Source organism: Melopsittacus undulatus, chromosome 4 (assembly GCF_012275295.1).
Source record: "Melopsittacus undulatus isolate bMelUnd1 chromosome 4, bMelUnd1.mat.Z, whole genome shotgun sequence".
NCBI classification, from domain to species: Eukaryota; Metazoa; Chordata; class Aves; order Psittaciformes; family Psittaculidae; genus Melopsittacus; species Melopsittacus undulatus.
In genome coordinates, this window is record NC_047530.1 from 80,179,110 (window position 1) to 80,203,086 (window position 23,977).

Sequence of the window (23,977 nt, forward strand, 5' to 3'; positions counted from 1 at the left end):
TACAGCATTCAAGGCCCAGGCAAAAATTTAAAAACAAGCTTTCAAGGTCAGGGTTTCAGTGGAAATAGATCCTTGACGACAATAGTCAGAGCTTCCCTGAAATGACAGCTACATTTGCAGGAAAACTACACTGTGTACATTTTCAGTGTGTTAGAGCAGTGAACGGGAACATATTCAGCTGATTCACAGCACACAGAAGGGTTAACTTTAAATTTCATGACAGAAGTTAACCCAAGTAAGGTCTGTGCTATTCAGCCTGAAGGGAACAGAAATCAATTCTGTTTCCTGTGGGTAGGATTGCACCACTTGATTAGAGAAAGAAATGAATCTTTAAAGTATACTTACAGGAAAGGTATTTGCCATTTGCATGAGAGATGGGAATGGCTGCATCCCAAGTTAATGAAATCAAGTCTCTGTGCCTGTTTGAGGATTTCATCTATTTGAATTATGCAAATATAAAATGTAACTTCATTGTACAAAACTTCAAAATGAGAATGCTATCCATACATCCAGGGAGGCTAAAAAATATCCCCACTTCCCAAACTTAACATTGTTTCACTGAAGGCCAACAAGAGGTTATGATTTGGTCTTACAGCGCCGTGTTCGAGCTGCGGCAGTCAATTTAGAGGACAATCCTGCCTGTCAGCAAATAAACATTAAGCCATTTTAAATTTCACCTCCATTTGATAAGGTTAAAGTAATTCTCTCTTGGAGATAGGGACTTGGAGGCAGACTTTTGAACACCAGTCATTTGGCACAGAGACTAATGGCCAAATAGGTTGTGAAGGAGGGTGTCAGGACAGGCTGGCAGAATAGATCTGCAGCAGCAAGAGGAGGAGCAGCACAGGTGGTATTTTGCCCTTGATTCAGAGACTAAAACATGCAGGGAGAGGATCCTCCACTTACAGACCATGTGTGCACCAAGGTGCATGGTCCCAGGCCAGCCTTCTGAAAGTCTACTTTTGGCAACAGGAAATGCTCAGCATGGGTAAACTTGCTGGACATCCTTTACAAGTTCAGCACCCTCCCAAAGGAGGATACGGAGTCACAAAGTGCCACATCAAGGAGCAATAAACATTACCTCTTCCTTCCAACACACTAGAGGCCTGGGCTTTATGACTAGGAACACACCTTCACTCCCAGTACAGGCAACCACATCATGGACTTGCAGACATTATGGCATTTGCTACCCCAGAAATCAAACTCATTTGGTCCAGCTCTCCACTTGGAAGGCTGTCCCTGAACATGTCCTTCTCATGATTAGAAATTTTCTGGTTTCTTTCTGTACTCATTCATGGCCCCTGTAGACCCATTAGCTCTTGTGCCAATGCCATCATGTAGATCAATACAGAGAACATGACAATATTTTGTAATATCAGAGCATTTGCACTGCAGGACAATGTTTCCTAAATTGTCAATATGCTTTTTATAATAGAAAAGAATGCATTTAAATGTTGGCTTGGACCAGAAGACAAAGAAAAAGGGGACATTTGAATTTCAAGTTGCTATCAAAAAGCTTTTTAGAATTCAGTAGATGTGCATATGAGCAAGAATGAAGAAAGGGAAGGGAATCAAGACAATGGAAAGCTTAAAACGCCACACATTAACTTTCACTAATGAACTGCTGAGGCTGCTTACAAGTACACTAGGTGGGGAAAATCTTTTAGGAAAGGGCACAAGAAGAGCACTGAAAGGGAGAGGAGGTATGCACCCATAAGCCTCCACAGGCACAGAGAGATCAGATCTGCTCTGGCTTTACTCAGAGACTGCTCCAAATGAGGAATGATGGCTCCTTGCCCCCACCAGACCAGCAGCTGGAAGTTTCAGAAAAACTCTCATGTTTTGCTCTTCCATTGCTCTTTTTTTTTTTAATAGACCAACTTAGCAGATCCATAATTAACATGGATCTAAAGCTCTGGAAACTCAGAGTTAATCATGGGTACTACAACTTTCAGACTCAAGTCTCTAAGCTGAAGAGGAAGGTTTGTGCATACTGGAGGGAATGTCCTCGGCTCTACAACTGAAACAAAGGCAATTGCAATGTCCTCTACATAAGGAGTGACAATTTATGGGCTGGGCTCCCTGGGCAGTTTCTAAAGATGCCAAGCAAGACTGCTAAGTGTAACTCATTGCACAACGAGATCAGAATGACTATACCCAGAGTCACTCTGCATATGGTTGTTACTGAACCAGTTTTGCAAGATTTTCAAATGAGGGTACAAACTAGATTTTACTCTTTCCTTGGTACTCATTACCTCAATATATGTAAAGACAACTCAAAGCAGCTGTATTCTCCACTTTGCTACATGCTACATGAAACAATACAACCTCATTTTAGTTTGTGTTAAAAGTTTGTCTCCACATCTCTGATCATCCTTTTCTACAGCCTCAACAAGAGTAGTTAGATATTGCATTTTTGAAATGCTCAAGTCTAAAAAAATATATACTTTAGCCCATTATACTTCAGTAGCTAAGTTATCCTCCTAGAATCATTGTCCAAGACTTTCAAAGGTATGTGTACAGTTGCAAGTACCAGTAAGTGCTTCTACACATTTTGGCATGAGTTGATATCATCATTACTACACTAGAATTTAACTGGTTTGGCTTTCAAGACAAAAAGATCACTTAAATGACATCTTCTGAACACCTGTGGCAGAACCCATTCCATCCATTTTAGATCTGCACCTCTTTCAATCAATCAGAAAGATTCCAAACAGTTCAGAATAGCCACCAACATAAGAGGGATGTGGTCCTGCTGGAGCGAGTCCAGAGGAGGTCTAGGAAGATGATCAGAGGGCAGGAGCACCTCTCCTATGGAGACAGGCTGAGATAGCTGGGTTTGTTCAGCCTGGAGAAGAGAAGGCTCTGAGGAGACCTTAATGCAGCTTCCAGTACCTAAAGGAGACTACAGGAAATCTGGAGATGGACTTTTAATAAGAACAAGTAGTGAGAGGACAAGGTGGAGTGGCTTTAAATTGAAGGACGGTAGGTTTAGATTAAATATTAGGAAGAAATTATTTACTGTGAGGGTGGTGAGGTGCTGGAACAGGTTACCCAGAGAAACTGTGGCTGCCCCATCAGTGTTTACAAATATGTAAAGAGTGGGTGTCAGGATGATGGAGCTAGGCTTTTTTCAGTGATATCCACTGATAGGACAAGGGGCAATGGGTGTAAACTGGAGCATAGGAGGTTCCACGTTAACATCAGGAAGAGCTTCTTTACTGTGAGAGTGACAGAGCACTGGAATAGGTTGCCCAGGGGGGTTGTAGAGTCTCCTACATTGGACAAGTTCCTGTGTGATGTACTCTAGGTTACCCTGCTCTTGCAGGGGGGTTGGACTAGATGATCTTTCGAGGTCCCTTCCAACCCTTGGGATTCTGTGATTCTGTAAGTGTTCAAGGCCATGTTGGACAGGACTTTGAGCAACCTAGACTAGTGGAAGGTACCCCTGACCATGGCAGGGGGGTTAGAACCAGATGATCTTAAGGTCCTTTCCAACCCAAACCATTCTATGATCTATTGAATAAACTTGTGTCAGAAAGCTGTAAGGCTTTTAGCAATTTCACTGCCTGAAGGGCAAAGGCAAACAAATCAGCATGCTTGCTTTTGACTTCTGTTTGTCCTTCTCCAAAACATGTTAGTTCTTATCTAATGGTTAAAAACCTGACACATTACAGTCATGTCCACAGTAAAGACTACTTGATTCTCTGTGTACCTTATTGATGTTGTACTGCAATTTTTAGTTACCTTAGAAGTTTAATTCTGCTTGTTGGCTCAGTTACAGCAGTTTATAGAACTTCTCTTCTGTAGATAACTTTAAGCATTACAGAGATTCAGTTGGTGAGGACCTTCAGCCTTGATGCATTCAAGGGACAAATTGAAGTTCAGTTTCATTCATCAGGAAGCTCAGAAGTTTTCTTTATTGGAAAGACAATGACAGGCAAAAGAATTTAAAAAAAAATCAATAAATCCTAGAGCTTATCAAATGAGACATATTGGTGCACACACACACACACAGAGAAATAAAATCACACCCAGTAATCAATACACTTTTCTCTTGAAAAGTTTATGTTTGGGAGGGCAGATGGGTATGGGGAAAAAATAACCAAAACTTGAGGGAGAGCATTTGAATCTATTATTTTTCTTGTTCACCATCTTGTTGTATCATCTTAAAAAGCTTTTGTTCCTCTACCTGGCTGAAGGCAGACTCTGATTACTTGCCTATTTTGGCATATACAGAAAATGTGAGATTGAGAGCAGACATACTGGGACAGACCTAGGACTCATCTCTCCATTCATTTCTCTCTATGATGATCCCACACGGACATGTGTGGGAGAAAGAACATAGAGGAGTTTTTCTGTACTATTCACACTGTTTTTTGGCACTCAGATACACCAGGACTTCCTAAGGTAGAAATTATATCTTATTCTTGACAGCGCTATCCTTCAAGGTTACATTTAATCTCTTTTGAAGCCCACTTTTAGATTTGGCCTCCACAACATTAAGTTCCAGAATTTAAATTTTACCCTTTATAGAAAATATGCCAGAATAATTGTGGTTATTGCAATTTACTGGAAGGGGAACATATATACTGAACTCCAGAGATTTTTCGAGGAAGGATCAATCAGGACAGTCTTCTAGTATTTCTTCAAATCAAAATCATCTTCAGCAGCATCACAGATATACCACTAATACAAAAGACTGAGTGCAAGGCAGCCTCTCTTTTAGTTATATAAGACAATCACTACATTCAACAAAAAGCACGCTGGCAATATTATACGGAGAAGCAGGGCAGGGTGGATTTGCAGAAACACTATATGAACAGGGACAAAATACTTAGACTACCCTGTGAAAGGGGCTGTATCTCAGCTCTTCCACAGGGCTCAGCTAGAGACTGGAGTAGAACAGCTTCTTGAATATCTGTACAGATGCTACCTAATAAAACATAAGAAAAGATAGCCATTTATGCTGACTGAGGACACCTCTGTGTCAGGGTTTCTTTAAAGTCAAGACTAAAGTTTAGCTTCCTGTTGCAGGTGGATGTCAACTGTTTTTTGAGTGCTCACAGAACTCTCTGCATGTTTCCATTACAAACATACACTTGCTGCAGAGAGATGCCCAACTCTAACCCCAAAAGCTGCACTTTCAATCTAAATACCTTTAAAAAAAATCATAAGATCAAACATAGTGCTTTTAAGAGAGAGTTAAATACAAGCACCACAGACTTGAAACAACTTAAGGGGAAACAAGGAAAAGTTCGCTCATAACAATACCAGACCTCTTTCTCAGTTTCACCTTTCATTGTAAGTCACTATTTATACAATTAAGAGGTTCTTGGCAGACTCATTTAATCCGTAATATTTTGACCTTTATATTGCTCATGCATCCACAACAGAAGTCAGAAAGATAACTGCTTTCTCAGTTAAGTATATGGTTGGCATCTAACAGCATAAACATACTTATCATGCCCTCAAGAAAGGGTAAAAAGGTGCTACAGTACATTGTGCCAGATGTTAAATTGAAATCTTAACTGTTGATCTTTAGCTGAAAGCATAATTTTAGAATTCCTTCTACTACACGAAAAACTACAGTTTTTTAAACGTACTACCTATCCAGTAAAACTGAAGGTTTAGGAACTTGCAACAATGAAAGGGAAGAAGATAATCTTTAACCTAGTGGCTGATGGTTAGTTCTCAGTTTCTAACACAAATGTTGCCTTCAGGAAACCAAGAAGTTATGTAGGACTAAATTGAAAGCTTCACATTACTAATAAATGTGCAGATATTAAAGCTCTCTTCCATTAAAATTCACAGGTTAACAATTATTGCTTAAAGATAATGGTCATAACATCAGCTAGGAAAACAAAAGATTTAATTTTGTGAAATGTGATATAATTGCAATATGAAACAATAGAGGAATAGATAATGCATTTAGTTTTCACAGGTGAAGACTTCAATAAATCATCTGTGAACTTACCACAGATGAGTCATCTATCTACTATTCAAATGAGTCTGTGATCTACTGAAACTGGGGAGTTGAAAGAGCAATCTACATTTGAGATGGTGTCTCAAATGAGGTAGTAAGCACAGAAGAGGTAGCAAGAAAACAGAGAGAAAGCTGAACACTAATGCTTAAGACAATAAACTCTTAATCAAAGAATTAAAGAGACAGCTTCCAAGGCTGTTTCTTGTAAGCATGTCCTAAAGAGGGTTTGCCATGATACAGAGCATGTTTTTCGGAAGGTGAGATGACACAGCCAGTCCTCAGCTCCCCAGAGACAGCAGCTCCCTGTCTGTTTCTTGGCTTATGCTACCAAAGCAAGGGATGTTACTTGCACTTCCTTCCTTCCTTTCCTTAACATACCCTGGGGATGTCAGAAGAATTGAGGACCAGTAGGGCTATTAAAGAGAGGGGGAAGGGGGAAAGATTAATACTAAGTTTAAGGTCAAAACTGGTAACAGTATTCAATCGAGCTTAAAGACTTTGGATAGAAGCAAATATAGAGCAGAAATACTTAAGAAACCTTTTCCATCCACTTAGTCTCTGGACAACACAGATGGTAGAGCATAAAGAAGAGGAAAGATACTTGTGCTGCATGTGCCACAGGAAAAGCTAGGCTGAAGCAGCACACCAGCACCTATAGCTCACTAGCAGACTAGGTGAAACACCAGTTTCATTGTAGGCATTAGGTGAAAGACAGAAGCATGGTCATGATTTTCACTAAGTACCAGTAAAGCACTTACTATCCTCATGAGCTTCTTGCACATGGGAGCAAAGACAGTGGTCATACATACACAGAACCTATATCTGTCAGAATATCACATATAGAGAATTATGTGGATTGCACTAGTGGTGAATTTGGTTCTCTGACTACAGCATTTGCAGTTAGGTTGTCTTTAAAGCCGCAGGCTTTTCATGTTGAAGCAATTCTTAAGTACTCTAATGCAAAGTGTAATCACACATAGATTTTTCCATTAAAACTACAAAAGTCTTAAATACCCTGGGGGCACTGGCCTCAATTAGTCCCTATTCTTCCATTCTTTTTCTCTCTGTACCACTGTGCCATCCCCTGGCGTAGGAGGAAAGGAAGACTGTCTGCTTAAGCCAAAAGCACAATCTTCTATTACATGAGTCCAGTTAAAGCAGAAGTAGAAAAATTGCTTTCAGTACAACAGGGAGAAAAATTATGCTGGTTTCTGCTTATGTTCATTTTTTAAATTACAGTGTGGGAAAACTGAACATAGAGATATCATTATTTTGGAAGTTTGCCTTGAGTCTATTTTACTGTGCTATATTTTTGATTGTTGGTTTTGTTTCTTTTTTTTTTGGCTCAACAGGAGTCTCACAGTTCTTTGAAGGAGATTGTTTGTACAAAATTGCAAGGAGAAGCTATGATCCCTGAACGCAGTCTTTCCATTGTCATCTGCTGAATAGGTGAGCTTCGTTTTTGTGCTACCAGCATTCAATAGCATTGATCAGTTTTGCCATTGACACCAGGTTAATACTTTTGCAGAGAAAAGGAAAACAAATTTTAGGAACACCAGTTGGTAAATCTGCTTTTATTTCTTTTCCAAGAAGCAGCACCTAAAAGCAAAAACTTACTAGACAGAGGGTAGGTGTCCCATTCAGCTGAATGGCCAGACCCTGGTCTGTTTGTCTAAGCATTTCTTTTTACCTGCTCAGCCCCTGCTACCCATTTCAATACCTTTAGTTTCCTACTTGTCTTGCATAATTTGAAGTCCTGCTCAGGGAAATACACGGGTGGAGACACCATATAAAACACAGAGATTAAAATGATATCCAGCCTACAACGAATATATCTTCAGGCACCTCTCCAAGAAAGTCTCTGAAGAAAGGTGGCTGAGTGGAATGATTAAAGCAATGAACCAAGAGGAGTCAATGAAGCAGAGTTTAAAGAACATGAGTTGCAGCTGTATTCTAGAATCTAATCAATTAGATTATTCTTTCAACTTTTGTTCTGTCTCTAAGCTTTACCTTTTTCAGTGAGGTAAAAACCCAGCCAATTTCCAACCTATGAAGAAGCATCTAATTTTCCTGTAACACAAGTCCTACCACTGTCAACTTATACTGTGCCTGAGTCATCTGAGGATGACAACCACGTATTTTTTCACAACTACTTGAAGTAATCTACCTCCTGAAAACCCACTTGCAAAGTGCCTTATGAAATACATTTCCTTAGTGATCTTTGGAAAGGCTATTTCTACACACAATACCTTTATTCTGAGCAAAACATTAATCTGCCAGAACTAGTACGTAGGAAAAAAATGGTACTCCATCTTAAGTTCTAAAAAGTCTTTTTAATTTCCAACTCAAAATTTTATCAGAAGACAGGGTTCTAGCACAAGATTCAGCAGATGCATTTGTGACTCTCCACAGCATTTGTGGCCTTGGTCAGGTCACTGACCTCTTTCTGTCTAGCTTTTCTGGACCTTACCTTTTGCCCTTTTTATGTGGATTTCAAGGCAGGAACTCTCCTTCTATGGCACTTACCAGAGTCTCAGTAAAGCCTCTAGCAGCTATTGTTCCATAAAGCAGACCAGACCTGAGGCTACATGTACCACATCACGTGAAACCATCACTGCTACTGTCTTCAGGCCAACTCTCGGTGTATTTGACATACCTAAGTGTTAGACTAAAGAAAAATAAAAGAAAAAAACAACACTGTCTTTCTTAAGATGAAGGCAGTGCCATAGATTCTTATAAGCCCTTCCCTGCTCAATAAAGAAGTTGTAGGATATTTGCTGTCCAGGCATGCAGGTAAAATTAATCTTACCTCAGAAGGTCCTACAGCAGAAAAGCTGCAGTATTGTAGTGATGGGAAAGAGACAGCAGGGAGAATTATCTGCCCTGCCTGGCATGTGGGAGCCAACAGTGCTGCACTGGTATCAGCAGGTTCTCCAGTTATATAAGTCCAGCTGCAACTCTGGCTCTTGCCAACTGATGCAGTTACAGCAGTGCTTTAGTGCATCCACCTCAACACTTTCACAGCAGCCAGATTACTTTGATATTTCTCTTTCCTGAAAGGAATCGCTCAGGATTGACGAATGTTTCATCATGGCCAGGAGACAAAAAAGCGCTGACCGGATGCCAGCTGGAAAACAACAAAGCACCCACAGTGCCCAGCAGCCCCATACAGTGGGACTCCCCTGCTGTGCAAACAGAAGAGTATTGCTCCAAAGGGCAAACTGGAAGTGTATACAAAGAAAAGCAGAGGATGTAGCAACACTGAAGGACTTTTTTATTTCAACAAATTTACTGTGGGGGGCTTGAGATTGTTTTATACAAAATAATCAAGGTTTTTTAGTGGAAGAGCAAAACTGAATCTGCCAAGGGGAATAACAGAAGCTGTAGAAGCAATACATTTTTCAGCTGGGGTAGTCAAACCTCATTTCATTGTAAAGTACAAACTCAGTTCAGTTAGATCTAGTCTGATGACAAACCATACAACTGCTTTTGTTTAAGTGTTGCTTTATATAATTGACCAGATTAAGAAGGACGTACCCATGGCCAGTGAGCAGCCACTGCTGCCATGGACCCACCTGTGCTGAGGCCCATTCCACCAGTAGCTTGCATGGAGGCTTGTCCCATACTGCTCCCCTCTCCCAGTGACCAGACCACCTGTTAACATTTCCTGAAGATTTTTAACTTACATAGTTTCAGCTATGAGAAGTGCCTTATTTTTGTGAGATTTATGATTACTGCAATAGTTGGAGTTTGGTATCTTTTACATGATCCTTCCATTACATTCACCTTCTTTGTTTGCTATAACCCACTTATATAAAATCATAGAATAGTTAGGGCTGGAAAGGACCTCAAGATCATCTAGTTCCAACCCTCCTGCCACCTAACACTAAACCATATCACCCAAGGCTTCATCCAACCTGGTCTTGAACACTGCCAGGGATGGAGCATTCACAACCTCCCTGGGCAAGCCATTCCAGTACCTCACCAACCTAACAGTAAAGAATTTCTTCCTTAGATGCAATCTAAACCTCTGCTGTTTAAGTTTCAACCCATTACTGCTTGCCCTATCACTACAGTCCCTAATGAATAGTCCCTCTCCAGCATCCCTGTAGGCCCCCTTCAGATACTGGAAGGCTGCTATGAGGTTTCCACGCAGCCTTGTCCTCTCCAGGCTCAACAGCCCCAACTTTTTCAGCCTGTCTTCATACAGGAGGTTCTCCAGTTCCCTGATCATCCTCGTGGCCCTCCTCTGGACTTGTTCCAACAGTTCCATGTCCTTTCTTGAAAATGGGGGTTATATTTCCCTTTTTCCAGTCATCAGGAACTTCACCTGACTGCCGAGATTTTTCGAATATGATGGCCAGTGGCTTTGCAACTTCATTCGCCAGCTCCTTCAGGACCTATATTAATACGTATAAATCTCCAAACACACCTTTCTTAAAAGCTCATTTCTGTGCTGGCAAAGGCCTCAGGTCAGCTGCTGGAGAAGCAAGAGGTCCCCAGTGGCACCTTGTGATCATTTAGGTAGCCCTCTGGTCACTGCCCTGCCTATTACAGCCACAGGAGAAAGACAAGATCGAATAGCTACAAAGACTGAATCAATCCCTGTCAGGGAGGACTGCACATTAGGAGATTTTAAATACTGTGAAAAGCTTGTGTTTCAAAGTGCCATCAGCCACATGTTTTCATAAGCACTATAGCTATTCAGTTTCTGCTGCCAGGGGTGGGGAAACTTTTATTAACAAGTGCTGCTATAAGCCACTCAAAAACTTAAGTTCAGATAGATTTTTACTGCTATTCATAACAGGTCCTACTCAGAGAGACCCACGTAGACCTTTACTAGAAGAAAGCTCTGCTATCCCAACATAAGTAAATCTACTTTAACAACATATAGGTAACCCACACAGTGTCAACCAGTCTGATCTATAGAATCATAGAATCATAGAATAGTTAGGATTGGAAAGGACCTCAAGATCATCTAGTTCCAACCCCCCTGCCATGGGCAGGGACACCTCACAATAAACCATGCCACCCAAGGCTTCATCCAACCTGGTCTTCACAACCTCCCTGGGCAACCCATTCCAGTGCCTCACCATCCTTACAGTAAAGAATTTCTTCCTTAGATCCAAACTAAACCTCTGCTGTTTAAGTTTCAACCCATTACTGCTTGCCCTATCACTACAGTCCCTAATGAAGAGTCCCTCCCCAGCATCCCTGTAGGCCCCCTTCAGATGCTGGAAGGCTGCTAGGAGGTCTCCACGCAGCCTTCTCTTCTCCAGGCTGAACAGCCCCAACTTTCTCAGCCTGTCTTCATACAGGAGGTGCTCCAGTCCCCTCATCATCCTCATGGCCCTCCTCTGGACTTGTTCCAGCAGTTCCATGTCCTTTTTATGTTGAGGACACCAGAACTGCACACAATACTCCAAGTGAGCTCTCACGAGAGCAGAGTAGAGGGGCAGGAACACCTCCTTTGATGCTGCTTGTGTGGATTGGCTGACCCACTGAGGAAGTGGAGTTTTACCACATGACTCAGAAGGTGATCAAATAAATCTCACACACTCCCAGACTGCAGGAATTATACCCCAGTCTATCCAAAAGCACAAAAGGCCTCATTCTGGGAGCAGGACCATTAAGCAGACTTGCATGTACTATCATGTTTGTCTTGAAGGCAACAGTAAGTGGGAAGGAAGTTGGAAGGACCAGGACTGCACAAACTACTTTATAAAAACAGAACTGATTTTCTCCAAAACACTGAGACAAAGTTTCATTCCTAGACTGGAGCAAATCTACCAAAATTTGACCTGAACAGCCCCTGGAAGTACCCCCACCACCAGCACCTGGCATATTTTGCCAGACCCTCCTCTTCACTGTGAGCGTAGCAAGGTAGTCAGAAACAGAAGGAACTGACATCTCTACCTCAACAACTTCAAATCCCCAGACAGACCCTCTGGGCTTTAAGCTGAAATATTTGAACCTTGCAGTTACCTTCCTTGGACATAAGCTCTTCCCCACATGGGCCTAGACCAGCATAGCATGGTGGAGCTCTCTCCCTTGGCCCCTTGTCACCTTCCTCCACCATAGCAGTGGTGTCACCCCAGCTGGAACCCATTCTGCAAGTGTACATACTACCTATGCCAAGTAGTCTTTCAACATTTACAATTCAAATTTATGATTATTTCAAGTGCCACACAGGAATGTGACACTAAAAAAACACCAGTTCCTTCTTGTGTTTTCTACTTAGCTTTTTCTCATCCCCAGGAGATTTATGAATTTAATCTCCATTTTATAGAACTTAACAATTTTAAGAACTTAACAGCTAGAAGAAGAAAATGCTAAATTGTTTTTATTGCTGTTAGATGTTCAAAGACATCCTGCTACATACTGACATTTACATTTCACATTAAAAGTGAAATACATTGGGAATGTGCAAGTATTTGTTTTAATTTGACCCATCTGTTAAATGAAAAACAAAGAGGACTTCTAAATCACTATATATAAATTCAGTGATTTGTAACCAATCTATATGTTCTTTTCTTCTGGGTTAAATCTTCCCTAAAGCACCACTCTTATGAAATCTCCAAATTAAATTGCTTTGCATTGTTCTTAAGGATGCAGGCCACAGTTTCTTCCTCCTCAGTTTATTATGTCTCAACCCAAGTAAATTAGCAAGACTTGTATTAAGAATCTTGCCACTGAAATAATTTTGGAGAATTCACGAAAGTATCTACTAACTCCAGAAAGCTAGAGCACAGAGGAACTGTCACATATTGACAACAAATTCCCTTAAGATAAACCACAAGCCAATTGCCTTCACTTAGGTTTTAACACTCCTGCAAGTAGCACTAGGTCAGCCTTATTTCATGCTAAACCATCACCAAGCAAGAACACTAACCAAGAAGAGGAAGAAAAGCTAAGGCAATTTACCTTCACCTCTCAACCTAGCTAGAACTTGCTACAGGATTGGGATCTTATACTGAGCTTTAATGCATATCTGGATGATAATTTTACAAGGGGAGAGAGATCCACAGACATTTAAGGATCCTACAGCGGCACTCAGAGAAGAGCCTTGTCTCTTTTTTCACTTTGTGCAACATGCTGTTTTTAGCATTTGCTGCTAAGCCTCTAACCCAGAGATCAGGACTTTCAGTGAAGTAAGGATAGTGAAAGACCTTTTAATCACTGAGGTATGGGACCTCCCATCCCACAGAGATGATTTCTTGAATTGCACAAGACAATTTCTTCATTAGGTGTACATTCTGAGGATAAGGAAAAGCTCTGCACAGCTTGGCGCATCACATGTCCCATTTGAAACCTTTTGTCAATAGCAGCTCCACCTTTTCCCCAAACCTTTAAGTCATATGCCTTGTCTGTATGACAAGTGTTCACCATGTTCCCACCTCTAGCTCAGGTGGACAGAAACGGAGCTAGATGCAATCTCAGCTCATTAGCCTGCAGTTTCGTATCATAGCCATGCAAAAGCAAGACTAGACAAGAAACCAGAGAATGCTCAAAAAAAAAAAAAAAACGAATCTTAAAATATCTTATTTACATAAAGCTAGAAGTGGACAGATCCACAAGTTTCAATTCTGCCTCTGCAATATCAAGCAGAACACTAAAAAAGCGTCACTGAAATACTAGGTCTACTCTGCATTCACACTCTAGATGGTTCATTTATTATATCCAGTATCATATTAAGCAACCCAACAAAACAAGAACTAGCAGTAATGCAGCCAGGGCATGATTAAGGGTGCTTCTAAGAGCATCAACAAATGTGGAGACTGCATGGATCACAGCCCAGAAAGATTCAAGTTGGTGAAATGACAACTTGATTAGTTTTTGCCTGACAAATGTGGCAAGAGAGATCAGAATCAAACATAATTCCAAGGCCTTCAAATAAAACCAGGCAAAAAAAAATTCAAAGAGGGCAACAGCAATTTGCAAGACCAAATCAATTCTCCAGCCCAGCTTTCTTAATGCCTGGATGCAACACATCCACAGCCACAATTGCCGAGACTACGTAACTACCCTCTAGGGAGCGTTCTGATTTAACAGGGACATGCCCTGTAGGTGGGACAAACTTCAGATCTCGCAAGGCACTCTTCCCTCCTATCAAGAGCCTTTACTAATTATGCACGTATTTGTAATTTAATGGGAAAACATACAAGTAGAGCTACTTTATGTCCAGGCAATCATTGCCTATTGCTACCCCAAAGATCAAGCAGCAACAGCCTGTTACCCATATTGCTGCATGTAGGCATGCAGGATAATCAAACAACATAAACAGCAGAGAGCAAATGGAATTTTCCTTCTTATTCCCTCCCACCTGTTCTAACAGCAAAAAGAATGAGTTAAAAACACAGAGGAAAATCAGTTTCTTAAAAACATATAATTGCAACCAAAGTATTTCTCTCCATCATTTTGCCCCAGTTTTAAAACATATATCCCCCATATGGTGAGCTAAAATGGAGGCTTCTGGGCTTCCTTCCCATGTGGAAAGGGGGCAGTGGAGGGGAGGCAGAGTAACACAAAGCTCTTACCCAGGAATAAAATGATCTGTCTCCTGGAGCTCTTTCCCTCTGAGCTCTCACTTTTTCTTAGGTGCTGCTCCTGGTGTTTTAGTCCACCCTTCACTGCCACAGTTCCTTCCTTGTGGATCATCAGGGTCTTCATCATGCTGTGGCACATGAACGTAACAGATCCCAGCACTATGATGTACACAGCAAAGGCACTGAAGATGCTGGCCTGAAAGACAGACCACTTGGAGGAGAGGCTGGTACAGATGGTCATATTGTGCTTCAGATCAGGAAGGTGGTGCCTGGGCATAGACTTGTCACAGGCAGTCATACCTTGGTAGCCCTCAATAGCTTCCAAGGGGTATTCTGTGCCCATGGCAAAGAGCAGAGGCAGAGCCACTATGAGAGACATCCCCCAGACAAAAGCGATGAGCAGCTTCACCGTGCGGGGTCCAGAGATGGCCTTGAACTTAAAGGGGTGGCAGATAGCCACATACCTCTCAAAGCTGAGGGTGGCAACATGCAGCACAGTGGCATAACTGCAGGCTTCAAAGAGGAAGTAGTAGAGCTTGCAAGCCACGTTCCCATTGGGAGTAGAAAAGGGGCTCCAAATGGCACTGAAGAATTCCATGGGCATACCCAGCAGGATGACCAGCAGATCAGAGCAGGCCAGGCTCACCATGTGGTCTGTGACCTCCTTCTGCAGGTAGCCCTTCTTCTGCAGGATCCTGGTGGCCTTGATGGTGATGCTGTTGCCCAGGATGCCTGCAACAAAGATGCAGACATACACGGAGGCCAAAGTGATCTTAATCCAAGGAGACACTTCAAACTCAGGGATGTGGCTATGGTCAATGAGATGAGAACAGTCTGAAGAGGATGTCTGTCCTGCCATGAGAAACCCCTTGGGGGGAAGAGGAGGGAGAAAAAGCCTTCTGCCCTTTCTGATGTTCAGACTCACAGCAAACAGATCCTTTCTTGATTTGCCCCTCTCACTGCAATGCACAGGTTAGAGCAGTAAGGCACAACAAACCTGTCTCAACTAGCCACACCTGTGGGTTTTGTTAGTAACAGCCACTGAGTCAGTGAGCCGAGCACAAAAGTGTTTCAGATCTTACCTATCTCTATAGCAAACATCTCTTGCTCCTTTTGGATTTTTCTCCTTTCTCTACAAAGTGAAGCTGCCGTTCTCCAGACCTCTGTGATCTGAACTGCTCTTCTTTCAACATTTGCCTCTTCCTCTGCAAGCAAAGGCAGCTTTCGGTCCTTGCCCCAGGAGGAGGAAGTCAGAGTTTCTGCATGGTTATAACTTCTCTGTTAAACATTAACCTAAATCTTGGCACAAGCCACTCATGTTTGAAATGCACTTCCTGCAATAAGAGCTCCTTCTCAGGGATAGATTAGGTTGGTGGGGTCAGGCTGAATATTAACTGGGCTTTAGACTTCCATATGCCAACATGCTTCACTGCTTCACCTTTCCTTTAATGAAGACCTCGGTATCTGTCACAGCATTATTTGTTACACAGCTTGTGCAGCCACGGACTGATTTACATCTGTCATGGTTTAAGCCGCACAGCTCATTCACTCACTCCCCCCTCCCCCCCCCTTGCTCCCCCAACTCCTGGAGAGTTGGGGAGGAGAATCCAAAGAATGTAGCTCCCACAGGTTGAGATAAGAACACTTTAACAACTAAGGAATAACACAAATCACTACTGCTACTACCAATAATAATAATAATAATGAGAAAGGAAATAACAAGTGGAGAGAATACAACACCTCACCAGCCACTGACCCATAACTCACCCCACCCTGCCCGACCAAGCACCGACCGATACCTCCTCCAGTCCCCAGAGAGTCCTAGGCCTTCCGGGTAACTCTCGGTTACATCCTGGGCATGACGTGCTATGGTATGGAATACCTCTTTGGCTAGCCTGGGTCAGGTGTCCTGTCTCTCTTCCTCCTGGCCTCCCCTCCTTCCCTGGCAGAGCATGAGATTCACAGAGTCCTTGGACAAACCAAACATTTGAGCAGTAATTCAAAACATACATGCTATCAGCACCGTTCCCAGCCTGAACATCAAAACACAGCACTGCACCAGCTACCAAGAAGGAGAAAAAAATGACTGCTACTGCTGAACCCAGGACATCAAGAGCTTCTGGTTTTCAGTTGCTGCTGATGAACTGGTAGCTTCTTAAAATAATTGGTTAGACTCTAAGGAGACTTCTCATAAGTTATAAGATGAGCTCTAGATTTAGGCACATCCATTGTCTCCCTTTGATTTTCTATCTTCTCGTGTTAGATAACAAGAATAATAAAGTTAGTAATCCTGATCATGTTCGTGCTTTCAAGTAATCCAGAGTAGCAGGGGATGAAAATGGACTTCCTGCTTCTGTCTCACCCCAGGGAGAATGAATTTAACGCACTCTTTAGTTTTAGTTTCAAACCATAGCACTGAAGGTTCCCAAGGTAACCCCTGGAAACATTTAATTAGAAGGTGTGTATATGGATTAGGAAACCTTTACATTACAGTGCAAACCGGCAGAACAGCTTTTGCAGCTATACTCAAGAGAGAGGCCCATTACAGTGATCTGCTCCAGTACCAAATCTAAGAACAGTGGGTTCACAAAGTGATTTCTATTAACTAGACAAGCACATGTGACACTTTCAGCTCATGATAAAAGAGAAACATTAGAAAGCTGTTATTAAGCAGTCTCCTCACATTGAGTGGTTATCACTGTACCTCAGCAGCCCAAGTATATAATGAACAAAAGATGCCCAAAACAGGATAATCAGCACCTGTTTCTACGCATTATTTATACATTCCAGTTTCAGAAGAATCACCTTAAACCTTGCACAACTTCAAGACTGTAGTCCCAGTCATTTTTCCTTATGTTAGATAATTCACATTTGTTCTGCTCAGACAAGCTTTGTATTATTACCCAATTTCTTTCACTTACTTTTACTTTATAAAAGTGTGAACAAAGATTACATATGCATGACTGAATTGTGGAAATGAAGCTAATTAAAATTTGCTGCTTACTATCAAAAGGGAAAAAGGGAGAGAGAGCGAAAGAGAAAGAAGGCCCAATAGGATTAGATTTCCCCCTTTTTTCCACACCAATTATAAAATGCAGAACACAATTTTGCAGTTTTCAATATTATCTTTAGAATATACACAAAGTTTATTAACTTTCTAATAAAGAGCTGATGCCACAAAGGGGATAGGAAGGAAGGAAGCAATTGTGGATACTCATAGACTGAGACCATTAAAAAAAATTTTACATAAGTTACTGGACTACATAAACCAGCAGTGAGTATTCCAGAGATACATATAAAATCCCTATAATGGGTGATTATAAGAAATATATATAACTTCCTGGAGGGAAACATTTCTTCCCAACTAAATGGGGAAGAAATTGCTGATGTCCCATCCCTGTAAGTATCCAAGGACAGACCTGACAGCGCTTCGAGAAACCTGGTCTAATGGAAGATGTCCCTACCTGTGGCAGTGGGATTGCAACTAGATAACCTTTAAGCTCCTTTCCAACTCAAAACCATTCTATGATTCTGTGACAAATGTGCTTAATGTGTCTTTGTGCCACGGAGGGGGAAAGCTCATAGTCATTACCCTGGTGGATGATACCAGTTTCTAAACTTATGATTTGCTTCACAGTCTAATTTTTGGGATTTTGCAAGTTTTACTCAATATCTTGTAGCAGTGAGTACCACGAATTAATTTCAGTGTTGTTGCCTTTCACTTAGCTGTTATGAAAGTGAATGACGCTTGTGTGGTTGTACCTGGGAGAACACTGCAGGGAGCCCCACTAGATCCAGTTGGTAGCCACTGTTCACCATGACTTCAGTCCCCAGCACTGAAGAGAAGTCATAGAATCATAGAACAGTTAGGGTTGGAAAGGACTTTAAGATCATCTAGTTCCAACCCCCCTGCCATGGGCAGGGACACCTCACACTAAACCATGTCACCCAAGGCTCTGTCTGTCCAACCTGGCCTTGAACACTGCCAGGGATGGAGCATTCACAACCTCCCTGGGCAACCCATTCCAGTGCCTCACCATCCTTACAGTAAAGAATTTCTTCCTTAGATCCAAACTAAACCTCTGCTGTTTAAGTTTCAACCCATTACTGCTTGCCCTATCACTACAATCCCTAATGAAGAGTCCATCCCCAGCATCCCTGTAGGCCCCCTTCAGATGCTGGAAGGCTGCTATGAGGTCTCCACGCAGCCTTCTCTTCTCCAGGCTCAACAGCCCCAACTTTCTCAGCCTGTCTTCATACAGGAGGTGCTCCAGTCCCCTCATCATCCTCGTGGCCCTCCTCTGGACTTGTTCCAACAGTTCCATGTCCTTTTCATGTTGAGGACACCAGAACTGCACACAATACTCCAAGTGAGCTCTCACAAGAGCAGAGTAGAGGGGCAGGATCACCTCCTTTGACCTGCTGGTCACGCTCCTTTTGATGCAGCCCAGAATACAGTTGGCTTTCTGGGCTGTGAGCACACACTGAAGCTGGCTCATGTTCATTTTCTCATTGACCAACACCCCCAAGTCCTTCTCCACAGGGCTGCTCTGAATCTCTTCTCTGCCCAACCTGTAGCTGTGCCTGGGACTGCTCTGACCCAGGTGTGGGACCTTGCACTTGTCATGGTTAAACTTCATAAGGTTGGCATCAGCCCACCTCACAAGTGTGTCAAGGTCCCTCTGGATGGCATTCCTTCCCTCGAGCGTATGAGCCAAACCACACAGCTTGGTGTAACTGGCAAACTTGCTGAGGGCACACTCAATCCCACTGTCCATGTCACCAACAAAGATGTTAAACAAGACCGGTCCAAACACCGATCCCTGAGGGACACCACTCGTTACTGGTCTCCAGATGGACATTGAGCCATTGACCACAACTCTTTGCGTGCAGCCTTCCAGACAGTTCTTTATCCACCGAGTGGTCCACCTATCAAATTGATGTCTCTCCAATATAGAGACAAGGATGTCATGTGGGACAGTGTTGAACGCTTTGCACAAGTCCAGGTAGATGACGTCAACTGCTCCACCCCTGTCCATCACTTTTGTAGCCCCATCATAGAATGCCACCAAATTGGTCAGGCAGGATTTTCCCCTTAGTGAAGCCATGCTGGCTGTCACCAAGCACCTTGTTGTTTTTCCTGTGCCTTAGCATGCCTTCCAGGAGAATCTGCTCCCAGATTTTGCCAGGCACAGAGGTGAGACTGACTAGTCTGTAATTCCCTGGGTCATCCATTTTCCCCTTCTTGAAAATGGGGGTTATATTTCCCTTTTTCCAGTCGTTGGGAACTTCACTGACTGCCATGATTTTTCCAATATGATGGCCAGTGGCTTTGCAACTTCATTTGCCAGCTCCTTCAGGACCCGCAGATGGATTTCATCAGGTCCCATGGACTTGTGTACTTTCAGGTTCTTAAGATGGTCTTGAACTAGATCCTCTCCTACAGTGGGCCTAGGGTCTTCATTCTCACAGTCCCTGCTTCTGCCTTCCAAGTCAAGAGCACTAAGGATAGAGATCACTGTCTCTCTTTCTAAAATCAGCCCACACAGATGTGACACATTGTCAATCACTTGTTAGCCACTTTAGAAGATGCAGATTACAAGGGCACAGCTGGCTCTGCATGCCACTTGCTCAGCTACAGTCATGCTCACCTGAACACTTGCGGAGATGCAGTTGTTGGTAAAAGATGACAAGTGGCAGTAGGCAGACAAACGGTGAGAAAGAGCATGGATTGTTGTCACTGTAGTATATAAGGTGATTTTTCACGTTCAGAAATAATAAAGCAACTATGGTCACCCACTGCAGTCTGTTATCCAGCAGAGTCTACAAGGTTTCCTGAAGGCCTTTATGTTTTCTTGCCTACTCCATGGATAACACCTTGGTGAGAGGCCTGTTGGGAAAGAAGAAAGCAGAGCTTTATCATATATCCTTTTACCATTGCTCAAAGCTCACCTTCTGCACACACCTTGTGCAGTGAACCATCAAGCACCAGGCCATGCCTGTGTACCACTGGCTGAGCTGAAGGGCAGCAGGGTCTGTGAGGCACTTGGTCCTTGGCCAACTGCTATCTCATCAGAAGCCATGTCCCCCAAACGCCTGATGAGGCTGTCTCCCAGAACTGGCAGTTAGCACAAGTTGTATCTCAAATGAGTTTTGGAAGAACAAATACATTTGACAGATGCTGTTGCATTTTAGGTAAAGAGACTGTATATTAACCTTTTCCAGTGTGCAGAGGTATCGTATGGCTGATGCCTTACAAATGCAGTCTCTTCCCCAGCTGTGTAGTGCTGGCACATGGATTGGCTTGGGGTGCTCAATCTACAGAATCGCCCAATGGTTATTTCTCAATTACTGTACAGCACAGATGCCAGGTTGCCCTGGTTGGCAGACAGGCATTGTCACACTTGCATTATCTCTGCAGAATTATTTCTCAATAACTGTGTTGTGAATATGCAAATCCACCCTAATTGGCTACGCTAATCACACTGCTCTGACTGGTTTCTGTTCTCAAACTGTTCAAGCTACTTGAGAGAAACAAAGAAAATGCTTTGGTTTCTTGTTTCCTTTGGCTGAAAAACTTGAAAACTTAAATGAAAAAGGAGAGCTATCTCAAAAGCAAAGAAAATGAGGTTGTGAAAAGGATTAGCTTTTTTTCAGATAAAAACACATTGACTTTTCTTCTTACTAGTCTTTACCATTCTCCATCTCAACAAACCTCTTGTCCCTAGAATAGCTGTGATACCTTTGTCTTGCCAGTATTTGTTTAGAGAAAGTGAATCCTGGGCTTGTTCAATTCTCTTTGAAACACAAGGTAAACAAAATGAGATTGCTGTTCTGTAGAAGGCAGCTACTCTGATCTGCACAGGCAGAGGGGAAAGTGCCGTGGGAATAAAAGGAAGAAACAACACAGACAAAAGTGAAGTGTCCAAATGATTTTAAATGTTTTAAGAAATCAATTTGTGTGAGACAGCTCATGTTGGCTTTTAAAAATATTCTTCATTAACATTTAAATAATTCAAGACTGCATTCAGATAACAAGGTTCCTTTCTGTTTTTTTGAAATCTAAAAAGCCTCTTTACTGTTAAGATGCCTTTGTATTCTGCTGTATTTTTCTTCCTTTGAAGATTATGATGATAGTTAATAATATAAATAACTACAAGTAATTTGTGAAATTTACTTCTTCTTAATTTCCCTAAGAGTTTGGTTTTGCACAACAGAGCCTAACAACCACCGTGCTGTTAACTGCTTGGCTCCTTTTCTTCTGGCAATATGAGAGACTGGGTTATGCAATCCGGGCAATGGATGTGCTGTGTAACCCACATACCCATAATGAATTCTAAGTTAATTAGATTACCTCTAGAAAGGTGACATATGGAAAGCTGCCATCTTTTATTCAACTATGTGCAGTGTTACCTGCTGTAATGCCATCCTACTGGAATATCATATTGTGAGTGTTTGCTTATCTGGCCAATAGAGAAGAGGTTTCAAATGTGTTTCCAGGATACATAGAAAAAAGTGATCTCTGCTCCAAATCACTACCTTTAAATAAATAGATAAAAGCACTTCACTACTTCCCAGTTTGTTTTACAAATTGGCAAGCAACATGAAAAGAAGCGGGAGACAATGAGACTAACTGGTTTATCCAAGACAGACAATCTGTGCAACATCTGAGCCTCCTCACTGATATTCTGGATTTCAGCTAACTTTCTCACATGACATGCAGCACAGAGAACACAGAGCACAAAATGCATTTACACAGCTGCTTACTAGTTGCTCTGGTGGTCTTAACTGATGTTAATTCATAATAATTAGAACACAGTTACAGCATCAAAACACATAATTATTGTACTTAGTCATATCTAGAATTGTTAAATATACCACCTGCTTTCTGATCACCTTAGTAAATTGAAGACATAGAATCATAGAATCATAGAACAGTTAGGGTTGGAAAGGACCTTAAGATCATCTAGTTCCAACCCCCCTGCCATGGGCAGGGACACCTCACACTAAACCATGTCACCCAAGGCTCTGTCTGTCCAACCTGGCCTTGAACACTGCCAGGGATGGAGCATTCACAACCTCCCTGGGCAACCCATTCCAGTGCCTCACCATCCTTACAGTAAAGAATTTCTTCCTTAGATCCAAACTAAACCTCTGCTGTTTAAGTTTCAACCCATTACTGCTTGCCCTATCACTACAATCCCTAATGAAGAGTCCATCCCCAGCATCCCTGTAGGCCCCCTTCAGATGCTGGAAGGCTGCTATGAGGTCTCCACGCAGCCTTCTCTTCTCCAGGCTCAACAGCCCCAGCTTTCTCAGCCTGTCTTCATACAGGAGGTGCTCCAGTCCCCTCATCATCCTCGTGGCCCTCCTCTGGACTTGCTCCAACAGTTCCATGTCCTTTTCATGTTGAGGACACAGAACTGCACACAATACTCCAAGTGAGGTCTCACAAGAGCAGAGTAGAGGGGCAGGATCACCTCCTTTGACCTGCTGGTCACGCTCCTTTTGATGCAGCCCAGGATACTGTTGGCTTTCTGGGCTGCGAGCGCACACTGAAGCTGGCTCATGTTCATTTTCTCATTGACCAACACCCCCAAGTCCTTCTCCACAGGGCTGCTCTGAATCTCTTCTCTGCCCAACCTGAAGCTGTGCCTGGGATTGCTCTGACCCAGGTCTAGGACCTTGCACTTGGCATGGTTAAACTCCATAAGGTTGGCATCAGCCCACCTCACAAGTGTGTCAAGGTCCCTCTGGATGGCATTTCTTCCCTCCAGTGCATGAACCGAACCACACAGCTTGGTGTAACTGGCAAACTTGCTGAGGGCACACTCAATCCCACTGTCCATGTCACCAACAAAGATGTAAAACAAGACTGGTCCGAACACCAATCCCTGAGGGACGCCACTTGTTACTGGTCTCCAGCTGGACATTGAGCCATTGACCACAACTCTTTGTGTGCAGCCATCCAGACAGTTCTTTATCCACCAAGTGGTCCACCTATCAAACTGATGTCTCTCCAATTTAGGGACAATGATGTTGTGTGGGACATTAAAACTGTTCAAAGCCTTCACTCAATTGCAGTAAACCAAATGCACTAAGAGGTCGGTGGGTTGCTGTGATTATGTGGAAGTACACTTTGCCTGGCAAAGGGTTAATGTTCCACTCTTGGAGCAATGAAAGAGATGCACTTCTCTCTGTCCCTTGACATTTCAGTAGCTGTTAATAGGCAAAAAAAAGAGTCCTCAAATGTAGAGAAGCTGATGAGACAGGCTGGAAAAAGCAAGTAAAGCAGGTCCCAAAAAAAGATAGTCCTTTTTGCATCCTTTGAGAATGAGACATCAAAGGAAACGAGCTTATTTACTTCACAGGCCTGACAAACAAGCTATAACTTAAAACCACAATGAGCACGTACACTAAGCCCAGGTCTCAATAATCATAAGTC

The 23,977-nt window shown here is 42.5% G+C and overlaps 1 protein-coding gene across 2 annotated transcripts in view; it reads right to left on the bottom strand.

The window, feature by feature from the left end:
- Positions 1–15,965, bottom strand: part of GPR39 (G protein-coupled receptor 39) — an 87,298-nt gene extending 71,333 nt beyond the window's left edge. The window contains exons 1-2 of one of the 2 annotated variants that reach the window (XM_031053455.2): positions 15,615–15,965; positions 14,524–15,264 (exon numbers count right to left, since the gene is read on the bottom strand). In XM_031053455.2, coding sequence (XP_030909315.2) covers positions 14,524–15,264; positions 15,615–15,633 — 760 coding nt within the window. In that variant the 5' untranslated portion in view covers positions 15,634–15,965. The other variant, XM_005153772.3, reaches the window with a different exon arrangement.
- Between the last annotated feature and the right edge of the window lie 8,012 nt (positions 15,966–23,977).